Source organism: Zootoca vivipara, chromosome 13 (genome assembly GCF_965207765.1).
Source record: "Zootoca vivipara chromosome 13, rZooViv2.hap1.1, whole genome shotgun sequence".
NCBI classification, from domain to species: domain Eukaryota; kingdom Metazoa; phylum Chordata; class Lepidosauria; order Squamata; family Lacertidae; genus Zootoca; species Zootoca vivipara.
The window spans coordinates 6,753,323-6,775,748 of record NC_142596.1 but is presented as its reverse complement, the minus strand read 5'-3'; the positions used below and the strand labels follow the sequence as shown (position 1 = coordinate 6,775,748).

Here is a 22,426-nt window from a genome sequence, read left to right as displayed (position 1 = left end):
CAACGGATGAGTAACAGGCGAAACCTAGTCATATTTACTTGCAAGTCAGTCCTAGAAAGATCATTGTGAAGAAACAGAATGCAGTAATCTGCATGACTTGAAAATGGACTTCTGTTTCAGTGTATCTGAAGAAGTGTGCATGCACACGAAAGCTCATACCTATGACAAACGTAGTTGGTCTCTAAGGTGCTACTGGAAGGAATTTTATTTTTTATTTTGTTTTGAAAATGGAAGTTAGTTGTAAAAAAAAAAGTATTACACAGACAAAACCAAACACCAGCTTTAGTATTACCAGAAAATCAGAGTTTTGCTGCTGGCATAAGTAACAGGGCCTGCCTATCAACAGTTTACTAAAACATACCAAGAATATATCACACCTTGTTTTGTTTAACCTTGGTTTGGGGACACCAGTCCACAACAATGGAGGTGGGGAAAGACTGGCAGGACCTCAGAATATTCTTCTTACCATCTCAGTTTCACTGCATTACATATTGGACTTAATTCTAAACATCAGAAAGGTGGCTTCATGTTTAACTGGCAGTGCATGTGTTCTTTGCAAACTTCAGGAAGATACAGGTTTGGCCTAAGTTTAAACAGCCGGAATCTAAGATTCTATGAGTCAAAATGGGAAAGAAGGACCAAGACACACTCCAAACTGAGTCAAGGCTCATATCAGGTGAAGCATCACCCATATCCCAAACCTGGACACAAACACAGTACAGTTCCCATGTGTTGCAATGTTGCCCTCAGCACTTGCCCCACACATGGAACAAACCCATTTCGTTCTATTTCATTAAATGCAACAATGCTTTGCTTGAGATGAGCTTAGAAGCAATGTCTTGTAAGAATGCAAACTGCAATTAATTTTAGTCCAATTTCTGGAGTGTGTATCACACACCCACACTTCAACCCACCTTTATGAGGGATAATGCTCACTCAGGTGACTGTGTAAGCTTGTATTGAGCTTGACGCACAATCTTCACCATCAACAATCCAAAAAGACCAATCCTGTAAGATGCTTATCTGTTTGGAGCTGGACCTCCTTACCTACTTACTAACATCTGCAAAGGCCAGGATGAAACATCTAGAATTTGTATCACTGACACTAACAGCCTGTATAATTGCTAGCCTTCTGGGACATGCAAATACGATGGCATATGGCAAGATGGTTGGGGACAAAGATTCCGAAGAAACTGATTCAGGGTAACATAGGGGCACAGAGCAAGTTTAGGCCCTTTCAGCAGAATGCTCAATGACAAGCCTAACAGGTACATGACCTTACAGCCCAAGGGCTTTCTAGTTATCAGATGTCTTGACTGGTGCTGAACTGGTCTGGGGGGTGGGGGTGGGGAGTTGAGTAAGAGTCACTCTACCCAATTCTTGGTTATACAAGTCAGTTCCCTCACTGGCAATATTAAATCATAGATAAAGGTGGTCTTCTTATATACTGACCTGGCATTGATCAACAGCAGCACCAGGCTAGAAGCCTCAGTAGCCAAATGACCAGTTATCTGCAAAATGGGGTCAGTAGAACCAAAGGTCTGGTGCCACCTTCTCCCTCTATTTTTCTGTTCACCATAACATATCTTCCCTCCCAGAAATAACTTGTTATAGGATACCCATTTCCCCCCATGTCACCCCAGCATGCTTATTCCAACACATCCCACCACACTCATCCTGTGCTCGCATCACAAATTCCCCGTTATCCAAGTGTGTAACTGGGAACAGCTGATCTAAGCTCTCACCAAAGCAGCTGTTCCCCCCCGGCATTCCTCATCTCCCTGAGAGGCTAAGTTGAAAACTCGCCCCACACACTCCGTTATGTCTGTTTCTCACTCAAGAGTTACCCAACCTCTCAAAATAATAATAATAATAATCTCAGAATGTGATGTCTATGACCTCACTGCTGCCCGAAGGAGTAACTCAACCCAAAGGGACAATTCTCTCTGGTGCCTTCCTTTTGGTGTCCCCCTGCTGGGGTGACTTGCTGTGTGCCTTGTTAATGTATCTTTTATAAAACTGTGGACCGATCAGTTTGATATGGGCCAGCTGTTCCCAGTGTTCTCATCTGCTCCCCAGGCTTCTTGCAGCATGTGATACCAACGACAGGCCAAGACAAGCACGTTGCTGGCAAACGGTGTGTGTATGTGTAAGGTGGAAACTATCACATACACACCCCACACACAAAAAAACTCTTCCCATTCTCCTCTCCACCTGGCAAAACTCTAGCTGTATCCTTCACGTGTGGCTTGTTCCCTCTCCCAAACTTTTCAAGTCAAAGCTCCAGGATCCGACAGCAAAACAATGCTTCTCACTAAGTACTTATTGCACAGAAACCTTACAAAAAAGCTGTGGATTATGGAGAACGGGAAGCTTAACTCTTGCAAGTAGACCTACAGAGCAGGCAGGCAACAGGCCTTTTGCTGCTGCAGACACTGAAGTCTGAAACCCAAGCACAAATTTAATTTCATGACACTCGGCATAGATAGCTGACATTACTAAATGTGACTCCAATATCATCCTGTTAAATTGGAAATGAGACTCAGCATATCATTATACTAGGCCAGACTAACTGGAGTCAAGGAAGTATTTTCAGGACTGTTAATTTTAAAATGAATCACAATACAGAACTATAATTAGAGACAACACTTATATTTAACAAAATTGTTTGGGAAGGCTACTTTTCAAACAGTGCTTGTTTAACACAGAACTCCTTCAGCTGCAACTTAATAAGAATGTGGTCATACAGCACTATTTCAAATTTCTTTTTTGGCTACCCAAATTTAAGAGTAGGGAACATGTGGCCCTCCAGATGTTGCTGAACTCTAACTCCCATCAGCCTGTGTGGTCCCTGATGAAGGCAGATGATGGGAGTTAGATGAAGAACTTCTGAAGGGCTGCAGGCTCCATCCCCCATAAGCATTAAAGCAGTGCTTCCAAAAAGTGGGTCTCCATCTGTTTTCAGACTACGGTTTCCATCATCCGTGACCACTGGTCTTGCTAGCTAGGGATGCTGGGAGTTGTAGTCCAAAAACAGCTGGAGACCCAAGTTTGGGAATCACTGCATTAAAGAGTTCTTTTCATATTGCCCAGCTAATGAAGTACAAATTTGACTTGAGACCCAGATCCAAGCAGTCTTTATCCAAGTATGGATATATTTTGCATAAGTGCACAAGCTCTTGATGAAACACAGTAAGCCTGGCATCAAAACCATATTTGACTACTGTTACTAATGCTCTGCATTTCATGTCTGATTTTAAATTTGTCTCTAGATGAACTGCTATCACAGCAGCAAGACATCCTAACAAATTATCTTAAAATGTTTTCACAGCTGCTATTTATACAAGATTAGGGTCTCAGAAAAAGAAGAAGTTTGCCCTGAAATTATTTTCCAGAATTATATGAATTGAAGCCAACAATCTCTTCTGCTGTGATTGCACAATTAGGGCCGTATGAGAACTCCTTGACAACCAGCTGCTAAAAGAATGTGCTGCTGATCGATTGGGCATTTCCCGCCTCTCATGCCACACCAGTCTGCAAAGCTCACAGTTCATTCAGCAAGTAGCGTTACTAAAATAGCCATTTGTGGAAGGGGGGGGGAGTTATGCCCCTTTTCTGATCCAGAGTACACTTCTAGGCCGAAGGCATAGCTGTCAAGTTTTCCCTTTTCTCACGAGGAAGCCTATTCAGCATAAGGGAATTTCCCTTAAAAAAAGGGAGAACTTGACAGCTATGGCCGAAGGTTGCTAAATTGCTTTTTTAAATATTTATATATTCTGACATTCAGCCCTATCTTCTCCTGAGAAAGCTATTTTTAAAACATAACTATGAAACAAAACCCACTAATATTCAGTTAAGTAACAAGCACCTTGCTTCCCCCTTTCTGTTAAATATGTGTAACTTGTTAGAGTTTTAAAGTGAAATTAAGATTGATGGGCAGAATATAACATGCTACGTGCTCCCTTGAGGTCTGAAGGCTTATTATAAAACCTATAGTGGAAAACCTTTTAGGTACAGAGAGTAGCTACAGTCATGGAAAGGGAACCTAAGTACAGTAAAGTCACTGCAAAACCAGCAATTAATAACATACAGCTAAAACCAGATTGCCAATTTTAAACACACGTGTTGTTTCACTGTAGTGATCTATTAATTATAATACAATAAAAAGGGCTTTAAAATATGTTCCACAGACGTTTAACCCCATTTTAGTGTAAATAAAAAGCATCACATGCAAGAGGTCGCTCTTTTTGGAGCTAGGAACTCACCTCAAGAGGTTTCCTCAAAGTACTCCTTTGAACTCCACTGGGCTTCCCCTCTCTCTCGGATCCAAACTGTATGTGTAAATGTGACATTCCTGCCTTGGAGCTGTATTTAAAACTGGATAGAAATGAAGGCTGGGACGATCCCAGTGAGAGGCTCCTCTGTAGGCCATGGTGGGGCTTGCTCCTCCATGAAGATGGTCTCTTTTCAGTTCCTATGCTAGCAGGATCCTCCAAATTCGAGGGCAAACAGGCTGACGCCGTAGGTCTGACTCTTCGATTAGGGTGGGCTGCTACGGAGGGTCCGCTGGAAGAGGACACAGTGTCACCCTTCGGTGCTCGTGCTCCATTGGAGAGGTGAAATGAAACACAAGAGCCTCCATTTGGTATTTCCTCGCAGGTGCCTTGCTCACGGCAGGTTCTCTCCCACAGCGAGCTATTCAAATGCAGTTGCCTAACATCCCTACTTTCAGTAGGAAAACAAGAACTTTTAGAAAGCCGAAATCCATTGACTACAGTAGAGAGGGATCCCCCAGACATGTCTTCGCTTTGCACCTGCTCACTATGAGACACTTGAGAGGGTCGCCGAGCTGGTGGAGGAGATGTTGGAGATACTGGCGGCGTATCTGAAGGACTCCTTGGGAAAATGACCAGAGATGAGCAGCGTCGTAAGGAAGCATTTGTCTCTCTTGCTGATGGTGGCAGCTTTGTTGTCCTCGCAGCTTGTTCTGAATCTTCTTGGTCAAAAATATTTCTGCTAACACTATTCTGTGCAGTGCTGCTCCTGTGGGGGATGGAGGATTTGCGGTGGGCGCTTCGACCTGCAGCAGAGCTGCCACAGACCATGTTACCAGAAAAAATACAGCCTTCTCCAGCAGAAAAGGGGCAGCTACTGCTGTCACTGATGATGCTACTGCTATAGGACCCACCATCACTTGTGGTACTTGTGCACGACCCATAGTCACTCCCTGCGCTGCTGTAGGCTCCTTTGTCACTGGCTGAGAAACTGCTGGGAACCCCACCAAACGCTGCGGTATCAGCCAGACCGCTGCCATTTGTTAGCTGGCGAGACTGACCGACAGTCGCATTCCTGTTACAACAGTCCCCTTTCTTCCTTAGGCTGACCAGGGAAGTATGGTCTTCCAAGGCCACGGGCTGCAAACATCCATTGCCTCTAGAAGTCTGCAAGGAAATCTTCAGCGAAGCACTCCGCTTGGGTTTTCGGGACAAAACTGGCAGTTTGTTTTCTTCCTGCATTCGCTTGGGATTCCGCTTCATTTCAACAATAAAAGGGGCAGCGTTCGACTCAGGACTTTGGGTGTACATGCGGGTATCTTCTTTATACCAGCCATCTCCAAGGGTCTCTGATAACGGATCCGTGTGACTCCTTTCAGCTGCAAAATGCAGCCGCAACTGCCTTGCCATTTGTCCTCATTTCCAAAGATAAAGGTCAGAGAGTTTTTTTCTTCTTAAGTGGAAAGCAGCTGCCCGCAATCACTTGCCAGTTAATCTTCAGAATAACAGATGAAGACCACAGAAATGCAGGTAGCTGTTACCCAGAGTGCCTTCTGAATTTAGCAAGTCATTCCTGCCACGGGTTGCTTGTTGTGAAGAGCACATTCACTTACAAAACACTTAGTGCCAAGCGACCTTTAAAGCTCAACTCAGCTGCAGTGGACCAACACTGGAAGCCTTGTCTGAATTCTACCCTTCCATGGCAAATTAATTCAACAGCAGTTCTTCCTTCAGATTCCCCCGGCTGCCCTGGCTGAATCTGGGTCTGTGCTTTCTTTAGCAATGTATGACCACTAATACTTTTACCCAGTGGTGTAGAGTTACAGGAAGTTGGTAGGAACCAAGTTCCACATAATTATCAAGGATTCACTGTTGAAAGATCAATAGTGCTAGTAACTGGATAAGAGTATGCCCTGCATAAAATAGCAAGGAACTTCAGTTTGAGAGAAGTTCTTACTGCAAACTTTTAAATTAAAGGCAGCTACTGAGAAAAACAGCCCTTTCATATTCGAAGGTGGGCGGGCTTAATGATGAGAAGCGACTGAACAGATGAAAAACCATGGGTGGGTCCCCAAGAAACCAGCAGATTTTGGAAGGGCTAGCACTATTTTTTTTACACTCTGCCCATACTTTTATAGCTTAAAATTTGCGGACTGTTTTTACAATTAGCTGGTGCTTGAGCTCTGAGAGAAAGTTATTTTTTATACAAGGTGCGGAAAAACATTCCCTACATATACAGATATACAGTGGACGCTCGGGTTGCGAACTTGATCCGTGCGGGAGGCACATTCGCAACGCGCAGCGCCATGTCTGCGCATGCGCGGGTCGCAATTCGGCACTTCTGCACATGCGCAAAGCGCAATTTAGTACTTCTGTGCATGCACGAATCCCAAAACCCGGAAGTAACCCATTCCAGTACTTCTGGGCTCAGCAACCCGAAAACGTGCAACCTGAAGTGTCTATAACCCAAGGTATGACTGTACTTGTAATAAGAGTTCCATTTAGAAATCTGTTGAAAGCAAATTTCAGTATTCCAATATCATTGGAACCATACCAAACCATTATCCTAGCTTCTTATGAAACCCAGGTATTCAAGACCATTTCTGCTGTAACACCACCAAAACAAGCAGTTCCTCTATTAAGAGCACATTCACAGTGGTAGAAATCAAATGGGAGTGTATCTGAGATCTGCTTGAAATGTTAACTTTCATGATTGTCATTTACGTCTTGCCTTTTCTCTTTTGTGCTGCTGCCACCGCTGCTCCTAAGTCAGATTCTTTCCTGGCACCTAGTGGCACTTTGAGGAAAATGCTCTGCTCCAACATCTATGCTAGCCAGCAAACCTTCATCCAGTTACAGAAATCTTTAAATACCCAGAAGTTACACACTATACATTTCTGAATCCCACCACAGCAACACAGAATTAAACTGCAGGCAGCAGAGAACACTGAACCATTTATTCCTGTGTAAATCACATGACTGAATATTTTCTGCTAGGTATTTATTTAACCTTTACTACATTTTCAGGGAGTTTTCCATTAAACCCAGCATTTTACATTCTCTATGAGGAAGAGAAACAGTCTTTGAAAATCCTGTGCTAGAGCCAATTTAATTCTTAGCTGGATCTTGTGAGTGAAAAGAATACAGCATGCCAACTGGAAAAAGCGACGGAAGTAAGCTGGTTGTGACAGTTTCCACTAACAAGGTATTATTAGGTCTTTGTTTTCTCCTGGAATATGGATGGAGGGCCACAACTCATCCTTGGCCACTGGCTATGTTGGCTGAGGGAGTCAGACTGATGGGAGACCAAAAACACAGGTCAGTGCATCTGGCTGTTAACCAGAAGGTTGGTAGTTCAAGCCCACTCAGGGATGGCTGTGGGCAGGATTTCTGCATTGCAGGGGGTTGGACTAAATGACCCTCAGAGTCCCTTCCAACTCAACAACATCTGGAAGGTCACAGGTTGCCCACCGCTTCTCTAGTACTCTCAGCTGCCCATAGGTTCCTTGTTCAGAGCATCAAACAATACATGCATCTTTCCATGAAATCAGTTCCAGTGTTGCCTTCACCAGCACAGTATCAATTCCCTATTAAAGCTCTCTTCTCCTTTTAAATCTGGCTACCAGGCCACACCACAGATCTGAAAGAGTTTGGACAACTAGGGAGTCTACTACAAGTAGTGAAATGTGGAACATTTCAAAAAATTGTAAATAACCCTAAGAGCACAGGGATTGGCTTGCATGTCACAGTGCCACGGTTGGCAACAAATCCAAAATACATCACAAGAAAATGTACAGGATTCCAATTTTGTTCCCAAACAACAAAAAGCCCACCTACCAAACGGTTTTCATCGAACACTTCAAAGAGGAATCTGTGCTTCTGAGGATTGACCTAGGAGAAACAGTTAACTTCTGGTGAGTTGGCTTGGTAGGAAAGGAGCATTTGAAAGTACAATGTTGTTTTCTATTACACCACATAATTTAAAAGGGCATTAATCACAACAGACTTCTGCTGGATTACGATGCTCAGTCATCACTTCAACATGCAACAAGGTTCACTTACTCTAAAGAAAAACTCTTCATTCCACTTTGGATTCAACGTCTGCAAGTAAAGAAAGAGTAAATTACTACAAGACATATGCAGTTGCCTTTTCTCACTTGGCCCTTAAAAGGTGAAGGTAAAGGGACCCCTGACCATTAGGTCCAGTCGTGACCGACTCTGGGGTTGCGCGCTCATCTCGCATTACTGGCCGTGGGAGCCGGCGTACAGCTTCCAGGTCATGTGGCCAGCATGACAAAGCCGCTTCTGGCAAACCAGAGCAGCACATGGAAACGCCGTTTACCTTCCCGCTATAGTGGTTCCCATTTATCTACTTGCATTTTGATGTGCTTTCGAACTGCTAGGTTGGCAGGAGCTGGGACCAAGCAACGGGAGCTCACCCCGTCACAGGGATTTGAACCGCCAACCTTCTGATCAGCAAGCCCTAGGCTCAGTGGTTTAACCCACAGCGCCACCTGGGTCCCTTTTCACTTGGCCCTTATAGCCCATAAATACCTAGCTCTGCCTCTGCCAACCTGGTACCCCTCCAAAAGTTTTGGATGCCATCAGCCATTCTGACAGTTGGTTCTCTCACAAACATGCGACCTGACTTTTGGACTTGTAGCCCCAAACATCTGGCATCAGGTTGGTCTACCTGACAATAATTTCCCACAGTCTCAGGCAAAGGTCTTTGATATCTGCTACTAGAAATACAGACCAGCATTAGCATCAAAGTAAGCAGTTCCCGATGTAAAGGCATCGCCAGCAAGGAAAAAGCATTCAGAACTAAGTAGCATCACCCCAGCTGCAAGGAGAGCTGATGCAGCTGAGACAGACACCCGAGTGCTTCATTTCAGCCTCCGGCCCTCAAAGTACCCCAGTGTCATGAAGCACATTCATTTTGATCTACCTCAAAGAGAATAACAAAACTGTAGATCTGACAAGCTGTACTAAACACAGACCTGACATACTGTACTGTCTTAGTCAGGTGCCCACCGAGAGCTAAAAATAGCTGACTTCCGTGATTCCCCTTCAATAATGCACACTGTCTTATTTGAGGACTTTGCATTGAACGTCAGCTAACCTTTATGCCTATGAGCAGATCAAACAGGAAGGAAGGCTGGCCAACCGCACCTATATCCTTTGACCCTTACAAGGAAAAGAACTTGGAAAGAATGCTGTGGTTCCAGAGGAGTCCATCCTTCCATGGGGGTTTATAAATGTATTTATTCTCTGCCATTCAGTTTCCCCCAGTATCTTATTTGGCACATATCCATTCTGAAGCTGCAAGTGCAATTTTTTAGTACTAGGGGATGTGCATTTACAAATCAGCAATTCCAGAGGATATCAACCGCATCTGCAAATGGCAGCTTAGAAAACAGCATCAAAACAACCAAGAGAACTGGTCAGGGAACAGGGTGGGCAAGAGGAGGAGCTCCCACTCTCTTCTCTATCCAGCAGTTGCCTCTCCACAAGTACATCCCAAAGGCTCCTGCTAAAGCAAGATAAGAGGAAACCTGGTTCCTCTCCCTCAGAGCCCATTCATTCAGAAGGACGTCCCAACCCTTGTGCGAAGGGAAACTCTGTTGTTGTTTTTTAGGGAGGGGGTGAGAAAGTCATCTTCTATAGGCAGATCTCTGGATCCAACCCAACATCTATGTTTCTGTGGCTAAAATGTAAGTAGACAACATAGTTCATTATGTTTTGTTCTGCCCATTTAAAAAAGATTCCCAGAGACAAATTCTGGAGGAGTCCAATTAGTAGCAATGGGTTGCTATCAGACTCTGGTACAGTTTTTCTGGACTGATTTAAGAAAAACACATCACTTACATAGTTACTATATTTGCAGCAGCTGTTGAAAAAATCCACAAGGAACCATCAAGTGTCACACCAAGTTGGAGGTGACCATCTTACAAGGGTATATTGTTCTGCCTATTTCCTGCTGCTTTGTTGCATTGGTAACTACTGCATCTTTCACCTATTTGAGCTAACCATTCACTTAAACAAGAAAATGTCTACTTTCAAGTCACTTGCTTGATTGTGCACCTATTCATTATGCAAAGAAAGTGCAAAGTCTAACCTTTTTAACAGTTTTTGTTTGAACACTGGCAAGGATTCCATTTGCTGAATCATATACTGTCACTTTCACATAGGGATCACTGTACAAAATAAAAGCACAAAAGGTTACAATGGTTACAACCCCTTTAAACAACCCCTTTAAAGAGACAGACTGACCTTGGGTCTGTATTGCTAAATTCTGTCGATCCATCCATGCCAAATGTCACTAATACTCTCCCACACACCCCAAAATTTTGTTTTGTCACTACCAAGAGATAAGGGGAGAAATTAAACCAACAGTCTCCTTGGTTCATACATGGCCATTTTGCAGCTGACCTTAAGCTAGCAGAGAAGAGGGGGAGTATATTTAGTAGTATATTTTAGAATTGAAAACAATTGCCCCAGAAGTCTCAGTTCTCAGCAAGTGCCTCTCTTTGGAATGAGATTCATGGCAGAATAGGGATTTGAATCCAGGTTTCCCAAAACTCAGGTCAGTCCAGACCTCTACAGCTTACCTTCTCTAACCTCTTATAACATTTGGGGGCGGGGGCTGAACATGACATAATTTCCTGCATTCAGTCTCGCATGCCTTGAAAAATCTAGGAGGGATCCTACATAGGAATCAAGTCATAATCTCATTACTCCTTGTACAACCTTGAAGCATCAGGAGGTCAAGCAAGGAGCACTGGAACAAGCATGACTAACACTCCACTTAATAGTGGCACTGAAAAAGTAAGTTTAAGAGATTTCAGAAGGGACAGTGCATTATTTCCTCCTCCCTTCCTCTTTGTAGAGAGAGCTGGATGCTTACCTTGTTCCTAGGAGATCCTTCTTGGCCAGGCCAATTCCAGCTATCACCTTCAGCCTCACTATCCGCACGCTTTCCTGAAACAGAAGTAGTTTTGCTTCCAGTTAGCTTCTGGCCAAGCTGCAAGGTGACTGCACAGTTTAAGAACCACCCCACAATTGATTCCACAATGTGAAAGTGAGTACACATTTAACCTCTCAGCAGCTTTTGATTCCATCTACTACAGTAGGTGCAGCCAGGGTGCTGATGGGAGCAGCAGATTGGTCACATTGAACTCCTATTCTTAAACAGCTACACCATTTACCTGTTATCTTCCAAGCCTAAGTCTAGGTGCTTAGGTTGACATTTAGAATCCTGAACATCCTGGGTTTCAAATATCTGAGCAAACACCTTCTTCCATATCAACCTGCCTAGGTATTTAAGGTCAGTGAAAGAGGCTTTCCTGGTGGTTCCTACATTAAATGAGGCATGCAGTGCTGGGGCCCACAGAAGAGCCTTTTCGGTGGTGGCTCCACATCTATGGAATGACTTCCCCACTGAGGTGCATCTCAGCCCAACTTTGTGCTCTTTCAGATGCTAGATAAACCTGCTTTTTCACCAGGTTTGATTATTTAGGAGAATAATTGTAATGTTTTTATTATCATTTTATTTTACCTTATTTTATGTAAACTACTACTATCTCTGACTGATCAGTTTGGGGGGCAGGGGGGAAGTCAAAGGACTGGGAAGTTTATTATTCAAGTTGAGTATGTCAAGAAAATGATGGTTAGAAAATAAAAAACAATTTTAATTAAAATATTTCTATCTCACCTCTCTTTTCAAAAGAAACTAAAGGCAGTTAATAATTAAACACAATCCTTGGACCTTCCAGTTAAGATGGCACATTAGGCAGAGGCTGGTTTGTGTGCGCCAAGCTACTGTTTTCCAAATCCCAAACCATCTTTCTTAGAAGCTCACTTATTTCATTTTCATTTTGTTTGGCTTGGTTAGATGTGGGGCATCCCCAGGCACCTGCACATCTCGGGCCAAAGTTTTCTCTTGGCAAAAAGCTATATTTCCTTCTCTTTCCCGATGCCAGGCAAGGCGGCCAAAGCAACACCCTCTCACCACACAAGGCAATATCAGAGCATCCTGCTTTCTTTATGAAAGGGCCAGGCTGTGCTGACAGGGAGGAGAGTTGCCCTGCTGCTTATCAGGCTCCTCCAAGTGCTCTCTGCTCCTTAAGCAGCAGGGCGGAAGGGGCTCAGCAGCCAGCAAGGGACCTCGGCTGCTGCTGTTCACCATCTTCTGATTTGCACCCATAACACTTGAATATGCCTACATGCCATCCTGCTTCAACCAGTGGCTCTCCAGGTGGTTTTGGACTCCTCGACTCCCATCAATCCCAGTCAGCATGGATTAACAGTCAGTGATGATGTTGAGTTGTAGACTCCCAAATTCACAAGGGCTGATTTACATAATGTATAGCAGGAGATTTTACATCAGCCCTTGAATATCCACAACCACTTCACAATTAAGATGCTTCAGTCTTCCTGCAGCACAAATGAGTATGTACCAGGGAGGAAAGTACTTGCAGTAACCATTTAGACGAAGCAGCACAATGCCCGGTCAATAAAACCCAGCTAGTCTCTCTTCCCAATTGCCATCAGCAGCACACAGACCTGAAATGGTCTGAACGGTTAAGTTATACAATATCTACTTGAATATCTACTTTCATCTTAGCGATGGTGATTACAGGACTGTAGTGATCTCCCAAATTATGGGAAAGTGCTCCCTCTAGGGTACAAATTGTGCACCTAAGGCTTGAGGAAATAGAAAGCAAAGCAACGTAAATATTGCCTTCAAGCTCCACACCCCACATGATAATAATAATAATAATAATTTTATTATTTATACTTCGCCCATCTGGCTGGGGTCCCCCAGCCACATCTCGCTACCACACCCCCAAGGGCAACTGGGGGAAGGAAGAAAAGCTTCCCAGAGCATAAAAACTTTCCCATTTCTAGAATGTCTCCCAGGGAGTACTCCGTTATCCTGTCCTGAAGACAGATGTTGTTGCAGGGATGGCGAACCTCTGGCTCTCCTCCAGATGTTTCTGAACTACCACTCCCATCATCCCTGACCACGGGCCATGCTGCCTGATGGGAGCTGGGAAGTACAGCAAAATCTGGAGCATGTCTACCCCAGGATATTGTTTGAGTTACATTAAGGCATCCTTCCCAGAACCCCCCACCCTGCCAACTGCGCTGCCTGGGACCAATGAGAGCTGGAATCCAAAACATCAAGAGGATACCAGGTTGGAGAAAGCTGTTTTTCACCTCGGAACCTGTTTCACAGGTTGCTCAACTAACACTTGGGGTACTTCCAGACAGGGGCTTATTACGGACAAGGACTCGCTCATGCAAATTTCTCTCAACGTTCACACAATGTTTTTCTCATGTAATTCCACAGCCTGTATCTCCCCCCCCAAAAAAAAACACTTTAATCCAGATTTTTTATTTCCCATGGAAATCCGGTAAGATAAAAAACAACAACACATAAACAATTTGTTAGCAATTTTTCAATAACCTGCATGGAAATTAAGCCCCCGTCTGGAAAACTCTCTCAAAATGGTCTTCTCCAGAAAAGTGAGAACACGCAGGGTATTAAGAGGGGGGAGCTGGAAGACAAGGTCCTGGTCTCCAAGCCTCTGTTCCTTGGTGCACAGCAGGACAAAGCTCACCAAGAATAAAGGAACCCACTATGGATCCTTTTCCCCTTCCACAGTTTCCCAGTGCCCCAATCCCTTTTCAAGAAAGCAAGAAATAATAATAGAATTGCAATGTTGGAAGGGATCACGATGGTCATCTAGTCCAACCCCCTACAATGCAGGGGCTCGAACCCACAACCCTGAGTCTCATACTCTACCGACTGAGCTAGATGTCAATACCACTCTGCTATACAGCATCCTCGTATGCCTCATTTCAGCAAATCTAGTGGGAACCTAGTTGCCACTCTATTAGGGCCTACCCTAATTCAGCTGAAACAAATGGTTGTTGGCATCATGGACCCAAGAATCATTTAAAGGCTTGCCCATTCTAAATCAGGCCCAGTGTTTCATTGAAAGGAAGATGGATTAAGGTGGGTGCAGGAATGCAGCTGTGCTTCCAAAGAAGCATGAATAAAGTAAAGGAAAAGTGATTTTTTGGGGGGAAGGGGGGTGTTTAAAATGACAAAATTTATCTGCTCAGCTGGAACTGCTTGAAGTTGCAATACAAGTGGGATGTTTAGCTAACTAAAGATATTGACCAAATAACATTCAGAACTTTTGAAGTGAAAGTGATTTTTTTTCCTGGTAGAATGTTTTTTTACAAGGACACTCAAGCAAACCCAAATTAGTCTCCAATGGGCCATGGTTAAAGATGAGCATAGCTTGCACAGGAATACACAGTTATGTGGCAACTTGCACTAAGATGATTTTTTGGGCTGCTGGATCAACAACTCCAAGAAATGCAAGATAGCTTGTACTGGCTGGCATACAAAATGCAAGAAATCCAGAGTCAAAAGCCACTGGCGCAGGAAGGACACAAGCTACTATTAATAGATCCCCCCCTTCAACGCACTAAGATTCAGTTGAAGTTAAACAACAGATCAACAGAGCCAGACTGATACCCAGAGAGAACTTGCTGCAAGACAGACCCAAAAAAGAAAATAACAGAACACCACTAGTAATCACATACGGCTCCCAAGCTAAAACAGTACAGCGCATCATCAGAGATCTACAACCTCTCCTAGACAATGACAGCTCTCTTTCTCAAGCTCTGGGAGGAAGACCTTTCATGGCCTACAGACAGCCACCCAATCTTAAACAACTCCTCACCCCCAAAATACCACCACCAGACTTAACATGGACACTGGTACCAGAGCCTGCAATAAACCCAGATGCCAACTTTGCTGCCACATACACCCGGACAACACCATTACTGGCCCCAACAACATCAAACATACCATCTCAAGACTATTTAATTGCTCATCTTCTAACATTGTGTATGCCATCAAATGCCAACAGTGCCCTTCAGCTCTCTATATTGGACAAACAGGGCAAACCCTACGCCAAAGGATAAATGGACATAAATCTGACATCAGGAATCACAAGACAGAGAAACCAGTAGGAGAACATTCAATCTCCCAGGACATTCTATACAAGATCTCAAAGTAGCTGTCTTATTACAGAAAAATTTCAGAAACAGACTGGAAAGAGAAGTTGCTGAATTGCAACTCATTACCAAGCTTAAAACCATGGACAGACCTGGTCTGAATAAGGACATTGGACTCTTATCTCATTATACATGATAAAGCTTTCTTTAGCCATCTCATCCCTTGCTTTTTCCTGCAAGATCAATTGCAGTCGTTAACAGTCGTCAACAGGTTTACCACTCCTATCAGCCAATTACCCATTCCCACCACCCTTCTGAGTAATACCCCTCCCCACCCTCTGACTATACATAAGGGTCTGGTGACTTCTGTTTCAGTGTATCTGAAGAAGTGTGCATGCACACAAAAGCTCACACCAATGACAAACTTAGTTGGTCTCTCAGGTGCTACTGGAAGGAATGTTTTTATTTTTTGTTTCGCACCAAGATTCAGTTATTAAGCTGAATACATGAAGCATCAAGCCTGCCATTCAACACTTTACAAATGACCCTGAACAGCCTTCAGAGGAACTGTCTCTTATTAGAGATCTTATGCAATTTGATCGTGAGAAATATGTTATTTTACTTTCCAGAATTCCTTCCACCTGCTCCCTCCTCACAGATTTACCAGAGATATAACAGAATATGCTTTCAACTTGAATGTGGCAGCATGTATGTCCATCCCAATCACATTAAGAGGATCATTTGTACTCTGCCGCTTTCAAGTTGATTTGTGCAATCAAAACTTTCAGGACAGTCACACCCAGAGCAATCTATGTGTGGCCCATAATAGCGTCTAGCAAATATTCTTAAACTTTTCAAGCCAGAAATATCACAGTTTAGTTCTTACTATCACCATTTGATGTGCAGTGTTGTCCTGGCACTGTGCCAGTTCTACATGATGAAGCTACTTCCTCACACTTTCATGGATGTAGAAATCTGAATTTACCTTTGGGGTCACAGGAAATAAAGGACGCTATTTAAGCAGCATTAGGGATAAATGGTAGGAGCCCTGGCAGAAGAAGACAGCAGGGCAAAGCATTTTCTAGCTTTTGCCTTTAAGCCAGGGGCTCCGGGGCCTCTAGTTCAGGGTGCCAGGATTTCTACCATATGGAAGGTGCAAGAGCAGGATTTGTAGAGTATGTGCAAAAAGCAATATAGTGTGGGGAGGGGTGTATAAGGCATGCAGGATTAGGCTGCTAGGAGCAGAAGTCCAAAACATCTGGCAAACACAAGGATGAGAAAGGCTATTACAAAGCAAAGCACAGAGAGGAAGATTTATTGTAAGTCTTTTTTGAGGAAGCAGCATAAAGTTCCCCGGTAGAGTATTTTGCAAGATAGGAGGAAATGGGGCAGAATGAAAGGAGGTCTTCTTGTGGGTTTGGGGATTCTGTTTAGGAGCTGCTCTACTGAGGGGTCATCCACACCTTTGCTTGCTCCACCATTTTCCACCAGAAAAACCTGTTATTTACTGCAGAATTGAAGCAAATTCAAACCGGGTTTTCTCCAGATTGATGCTTGCTCCAGTTTAATGCTTAAGCATGGGTTTCCAAGGGAAAAGCAGGCGGGGCAAAGACAAAACCAATCAGACTCCTGCTTTCTAGGCACAGGATGAATGGAAGTGTGTTAGTGTAAGATAGAAATCCTCAAGCTATGCTTGGTTGGTCCCTTGTCCAGCAGGCGGCAGTCACAAAGCCAACTTCGCCTCTACTACACATTTCAGAAACTGGATATGAACTACAGTGGTACCTCGACTTACGAATGCCTCGACTTTCGAAGGTTTCAACTTCCAAAGTCCGCTAACCTGGAAGTATTTTCGCCCCGCACGCAGTCTGTGCATGCACAGAAGCGGCACGCATGGTCTGTGCAAAATCGCGCTTTGCGCATGCGCAAAATGGACACTTCGACTTCCGAAGAGCGCCGCGGAACAGATCGCCTTCATAAGTTAAGGTAGCACTGTAAAAGTTTTAGGTAAGAGGTGGGGCTGGGGGGGAGAGGGATGGCCAGGACTCTAAGATGCACTACCCTCCCACCTTAGGAACCTAGTAAAACAAGGTAAAGAAATATAGTGCACCACATAAAAAGAGCATGTCCATGAAACAGCCTAGGACTCCTCCGGCCAAACCCATCGAAAACGTTGGGTGAAGGTCTGCTGGTGGAGAAGAGGTTAATCTTCCCAGCAGAGAGGTGATGAGGTTTTGTACTGCATCAGATGAGAGATGAAACGGTTGGGGGAGGTCTCCTGTCATTGGATTGTTCTTATTCAGCAAACCTATATTTCTATACATAATCATTGTTTGCTTATTAATATATTTTATTGAAGTGAGAATTTAGTGGATGGAGTGATATGTTGGGTTTCAGGAGAATAGCTGAGCCACTGGGGTGACAACATGGTTATATGCAAATTTGCTTTTCTTTTTGAACTATCTAGATATTTTCTAGAAGAAAGGTTAGGGGGACTTCCTACAGAGAGCCTCCCCCCATCAACCTGACCAGCACTTCGCCCAGCGAGAGAGGGAGCAGCGGGTCAGGCGGGGGAATGCGGAGTGGAGCGGAATGGAGGAGGGACGGCTCAGAAATGTACCAGAGCCCCTGCACTGCCCTAGCCAACAAGTGGAAGAGGGAGCACAGCCGCTTCCGGCGCGCGCCCAAACGCAAGCTTTTATGCTGGCCCCGAATCAGAAGGGTGCCATTGCCGGATTCTGCAAGTGACTAGGTCATGTTTTCTGCTATCTCTGCACTGTAAATAGTATGCACAATAAAACCCTTAAAGACAGAACGGAGTGGAGCGTCTTTACTTGGGAGTAGTCACAACAATCCCGACAATACTGTACACTACAGTATGTTGTATTTGATGCTGTTTGGTAGTTTGTATAGAATTTGATTTTGTGGGGTTTTATTTACGTACATTGTTTTCGTTGCTTAATTACATTGCTAAAAATGTGGAAGTGATGGCTATTATTAGCTGAATGTTAAAGTTGCACTGTTTTTTTATACTTATTTATTTTGAAATATGTGGACTGCTTAAGAGATTTACCTTGAAATGTAAAGCTGTCTACCAGACAGATAAATAAATTAAAATGGGCAATATCAGTTTTTCAACATTGTGATATATCACCAGCCAAACATCATGATATACTGATATATCACATTGTCTGAAATGGGGAGGAAAGAGGAAATAAGGTTTGGAGCAAGAAGCAGCCCAGTATGGATTCCTGAATGTTGACAGCCATCTGTCAGGAATGCTTTGATGGTGTTTCCTGCATGGCAGGGGGTTGGACTGGATGGCCCTTGTGGTCTCTTCCAACTCTATGATTCTATGATTCTAATAGTTCAAAGCAGTTTTGAAGGATACAACGCTTAGCCCTAAACACAGTGACACCATGCACAGGTTCTGCCACTACATGGCAAGGCTAGGTGGATGGTGCTGCCTTGGGCAGAGTGCATCAGGCGAGACACCATATGCCACCACACACACAAATGAAGAGCCACAGCCTCTCCCCAGAGCCTGCCCAGCTCACAGCAATGCTCGCAACTACTGGTATGAGCTTTAGTGTGCATGCACACGAAAGCTCATACCAATGACAAACTTAGTTGGTCTCTTAGGTGCTACTGGAAGGAATTTTTAAATTTTGTTTCAACTACATCAGACCAACACGGCTACCTACCTGTAGCTCGCAACTACTGTGAGCCATCCTCTATGCAAGGCACCAGAGGCTACGCCATTCCTCTTTATCACCACAGTCCAGTTCCCATCTCTGGTGACCGCTGCTGCCAATCAACCACATAGTCCCGATGGTGAGGGAGAGGAGACAGCGCTGCTCCTACCAGCAGAGGCTCGCAGGATGCGGCCAAGTACCTGGTGCAAGGAGGAAGGATGCAGCCCGTTTGCTCAGCCGGAAAAGGAAGCGAAGGTGCTGGCAGGTGGCCAGGTAAGCGCACACAACAGGTAGGCACAGGCATGGCTGGGGGCAGCCCCCCCCCTCCAGACCTTTTCAGGCTCCTGAGGCCAACAGCTTGGCAGTGAAGGAGGGAGTGGGTGAACATCAGGCAGCCTTACAGGACCCAACACCCCTTTTGCTTGTATTTATTTTTGATTCAGATTTGTCATGGCCAATGGCTAGTACAATAAAGTTATTTGGACTGGGTGCAGATGGTGAGGAGAGCTGAGGAGGCCATGCTTGAAACAATGGCAACCCCGAGGGGAAAAAATGCATGGTGTTTGAAGCAGCCACAGGGGTGAGCGGAATCCACGATACATTGCCAGCTCAGAAATTCTGACTCAGAATCGTTATCACAATCTGAACTTTAAACTGGTTTTGGGCCATGTATCAATACAGTAAGGACCCCTTACTGTTTTCTCCAGCCATGCTGCTCCAGTGCAGCATGGAACAACCTGTTTATCTTATCCTATGTATTTCATCTGCAGATAGTAGATAATTTTTACTGACTTAGTACTTTCCAAACCAAAATGGATTCTTCAAAAGTCGCACTTCTTCCAATGATGCACTATAGCTCTTCAGCTAAAACATGCTCTGCAAATAATGTGCTATAAAAGTGTGTCTGAGTAAAAATTGGTGCTCAGAAGTGTGTCTGAGTAAAAATTACATACAAAATGTTTGGGAAAGCAGCCTGCAAAAATGAATATTGTACGCAAAGGCTGTGCAAAAATGTGTGTATTTAGGAATAATGCATAACATTTTCCTGTGGGGTTTCTTTTTCAAGGTTTGCAAACTGATGTGGAAACATAGCAAACTAAACTTAAGATTGAACAAAATGAGAAACCAGAATTGGCAGATTAATCCACTCTAGTCTCATCCTTCCTCCAAATAGCCCTGGGCTTTGAGGTCCATATCATTTTAGCAGGATGTTAACCTTGTTGAACTAGAAGTAATATCCATTCATTTCATAGAATCATAAGGTAGAGTTGGAAGAGACCACAAGGGCCATCCAGTCCAACCCCCTGCCAAGCAGGAAACACCATCAAAGCATCCTGACAGATGGCTGTCAAGCCTCCACTTAAAGACCTCCATAGAAGGAGACTCCACCACACTCCTTGGCAGCAAATTCTACTGCCGAACAGCTCTTACTGTCAGTAAGTTCCTCCTAATGTTTAGGTGGAATCTTCTTTCTTGTAGCTTGAATCCATCGCTCTGTGTCCGCTTCTCTGGAGCAGCAGAAAACAACCTTTCACCCTCTTCCATATGACATCCTTTTATATATTTGAACATGGCTATCATATCACCCCTTAATCTTCTCTTCTCCGGGCTAAACATACCCAGCTCCCTAAGCCGTTCCTCATAAGGCATTGTTTCCAGGCCTTTGACCATTTTGGTTGCCCTCCTCTGGACACATTCCAGCTTGTCAGTACTGTATCCTTCTTGAACTGTGGTGCCCAGAACTGGACACATTCCAGCTTGTCAGTATCCTTCTTGAACTGTGGTGCCCAGAACTGGACACAGTATTCCAGGTGAGGTCTGACCAGAGCGGAATACAGTGGTACTATTACTTCCCTTGATCTAGGTGCTATACTCCTATTGATGCAGCCCAGAATTGCATTGGCTTCTTTAGCTGCTGCATCACACTGTTGACTCATGTCAAGATTGTGGTCTACCAAGACTCCTAGATCCTTTTTACATGTACTGCTCTCAAGCCAGGTGTCACCCATCCTGTATTTGTGCCTTTCATTATTATTTTTGCCCAAGTGTAGTACTTTACATTTCTCCCTGTCAAAATTCATCTTGTTTGCTTTGGCCCAGTTGTCTAATCTGTTAAGGTCATTTTGAAGTGTGATCCTGTCCTCTGGGGTATTAACCACCCCTCCCAATTTGGTGTCATCTGCAAACTTGCTCAGGATGCCCTCAAGCTCATCATCCGAGTCATTGATAAAGATGTTGAATAAGACTGGGCCCAAGACAGAACCCTGTGGCACCCTACTAGTCACTTCTCTCCAGGATGAAGAGGAGCCCTTCGGGTTTGGTCAGTCAGCCAGTTACAAATCCACTGAATGGTAGCCCGCATTTTACCAGCTTCTTTACAAGAATATCATGGGGCACCTTGTCAAAGGCCTTGCTGAAATCAAGATAGGCTATATCTACAGCATTCCCTTCATCTACCGTACCAGGCTTGTAATTCTGTCAAAAAATGAGATCAGATTAGTCTGACATCACCTATTTTTCAGAAACCCATGCTGACTTTTAGTGATCACAGCGTTCCTTTCTTTAACCTTTAAATAAGGTTATCTTCAACGGCAGTATGTGTGGACTGCAGGCTTAACATTTTCCTTCCTTTAGACCAGTGGCGGCCAAATTTGGCCCTCCAGCTGTTTTGGGACTACAGTTCCCATCATCCCTGACCGCTGGTCCTGTTAGCTAGGGATGATGGGAGTTGTAGTCCAAAAACAGCTGGAGGGACAAGTTTGGCCACCATTGCTTTAGGCAAACATGAATTCTTAGAAGTACCAGTACTTATCAGAGTGCAATTTTAACACACACACACACCGTTTCTGTGTTCCTGAAGCTATCATAAAGGTAACGGGACCCCTGACCATTAGGTCCAGTCACGGACGACTCTGGGGTTGCGACACTCATCTCGCTTTATTGGCCGAGGGAGCCGGCGTACAGCTTCCGGGTCATGTGGCCAGCATGATTAAGCCGCTTCTGGCAAACCAGCACAGAAACGCCGTTTATCTTCCCGCCTTAGCGGTACCTATTTATCTACTTGCACTTTGATGTGCTTTCAAACTGCTAGGTTGGCAGGAGCTGGGACCAAGCAATGGGAGCTCACCCCATCGCGGGGATTCAAACTGCTGACCTTCTGATTGGTTTAGACCACAGCGCCACCCATATGCGATAGGTTTAACAGATGAACGTGGCCCTCAAGGCAAAGAATTCCAAATATGGGCCGCTACAACCACAAGCAGCTAACCTCTATGGACTGCAAGGGATATTACTTAACTTCAAAATGTATATTCAAACAAAAGCAAGTCACAGATGAAGCCACCTTAGACCAGCTCACACCATCACAGTACTGCTTCTTCCAATGGGCAGCAGCTCTCCAAAATATCCCCAGATCTT

At 44.3% G+C, this 22,426-nt stretch overlaps 1 protein-coding gene across 5 annotated transcripts in view; it reads right to left on the bottom strand.

The window, feature by feature from the left end:
- The window catches only part of NEDD4 (NEDD4 E3 ubiquitin protein ligase), a 49,517-nt gene that overhangs the window by 24,816 nt on the left and 2,275 nt on the right, over positions 1-22,426 (bottom strand). For 2 of the 5 annotated variants that reach the window (XM_035130940.3, XM_060282816.2), the window contains exons 2-5: positions 11,182-11,255; positions 10,393-10,471; positions 8,337-8,375; positions 8,112-8,165 (exon numbers count right to left, since the gene is read on the bottom strand). In XM_035130940.3, coding sequence (XP_034986831.2) covers positions 8,112-8,165; positions 8,337-8,375; positions 10,393-10,471; positions 11,182-11,255 — 246 coding nt within the window. Of the gene's footprint in view, positions 1-4,265; positions 5,869-8,111; positions 8,166-8,336; positions 8,376-10,392; positions 10,472-11,181; positions 11,256-22,426 lie in introns of those variants that run through there. The other 3 variants (XM_035130937.3, XM_088657462.1, XM_060282815.2) reach the window with 3 other exon arrangements.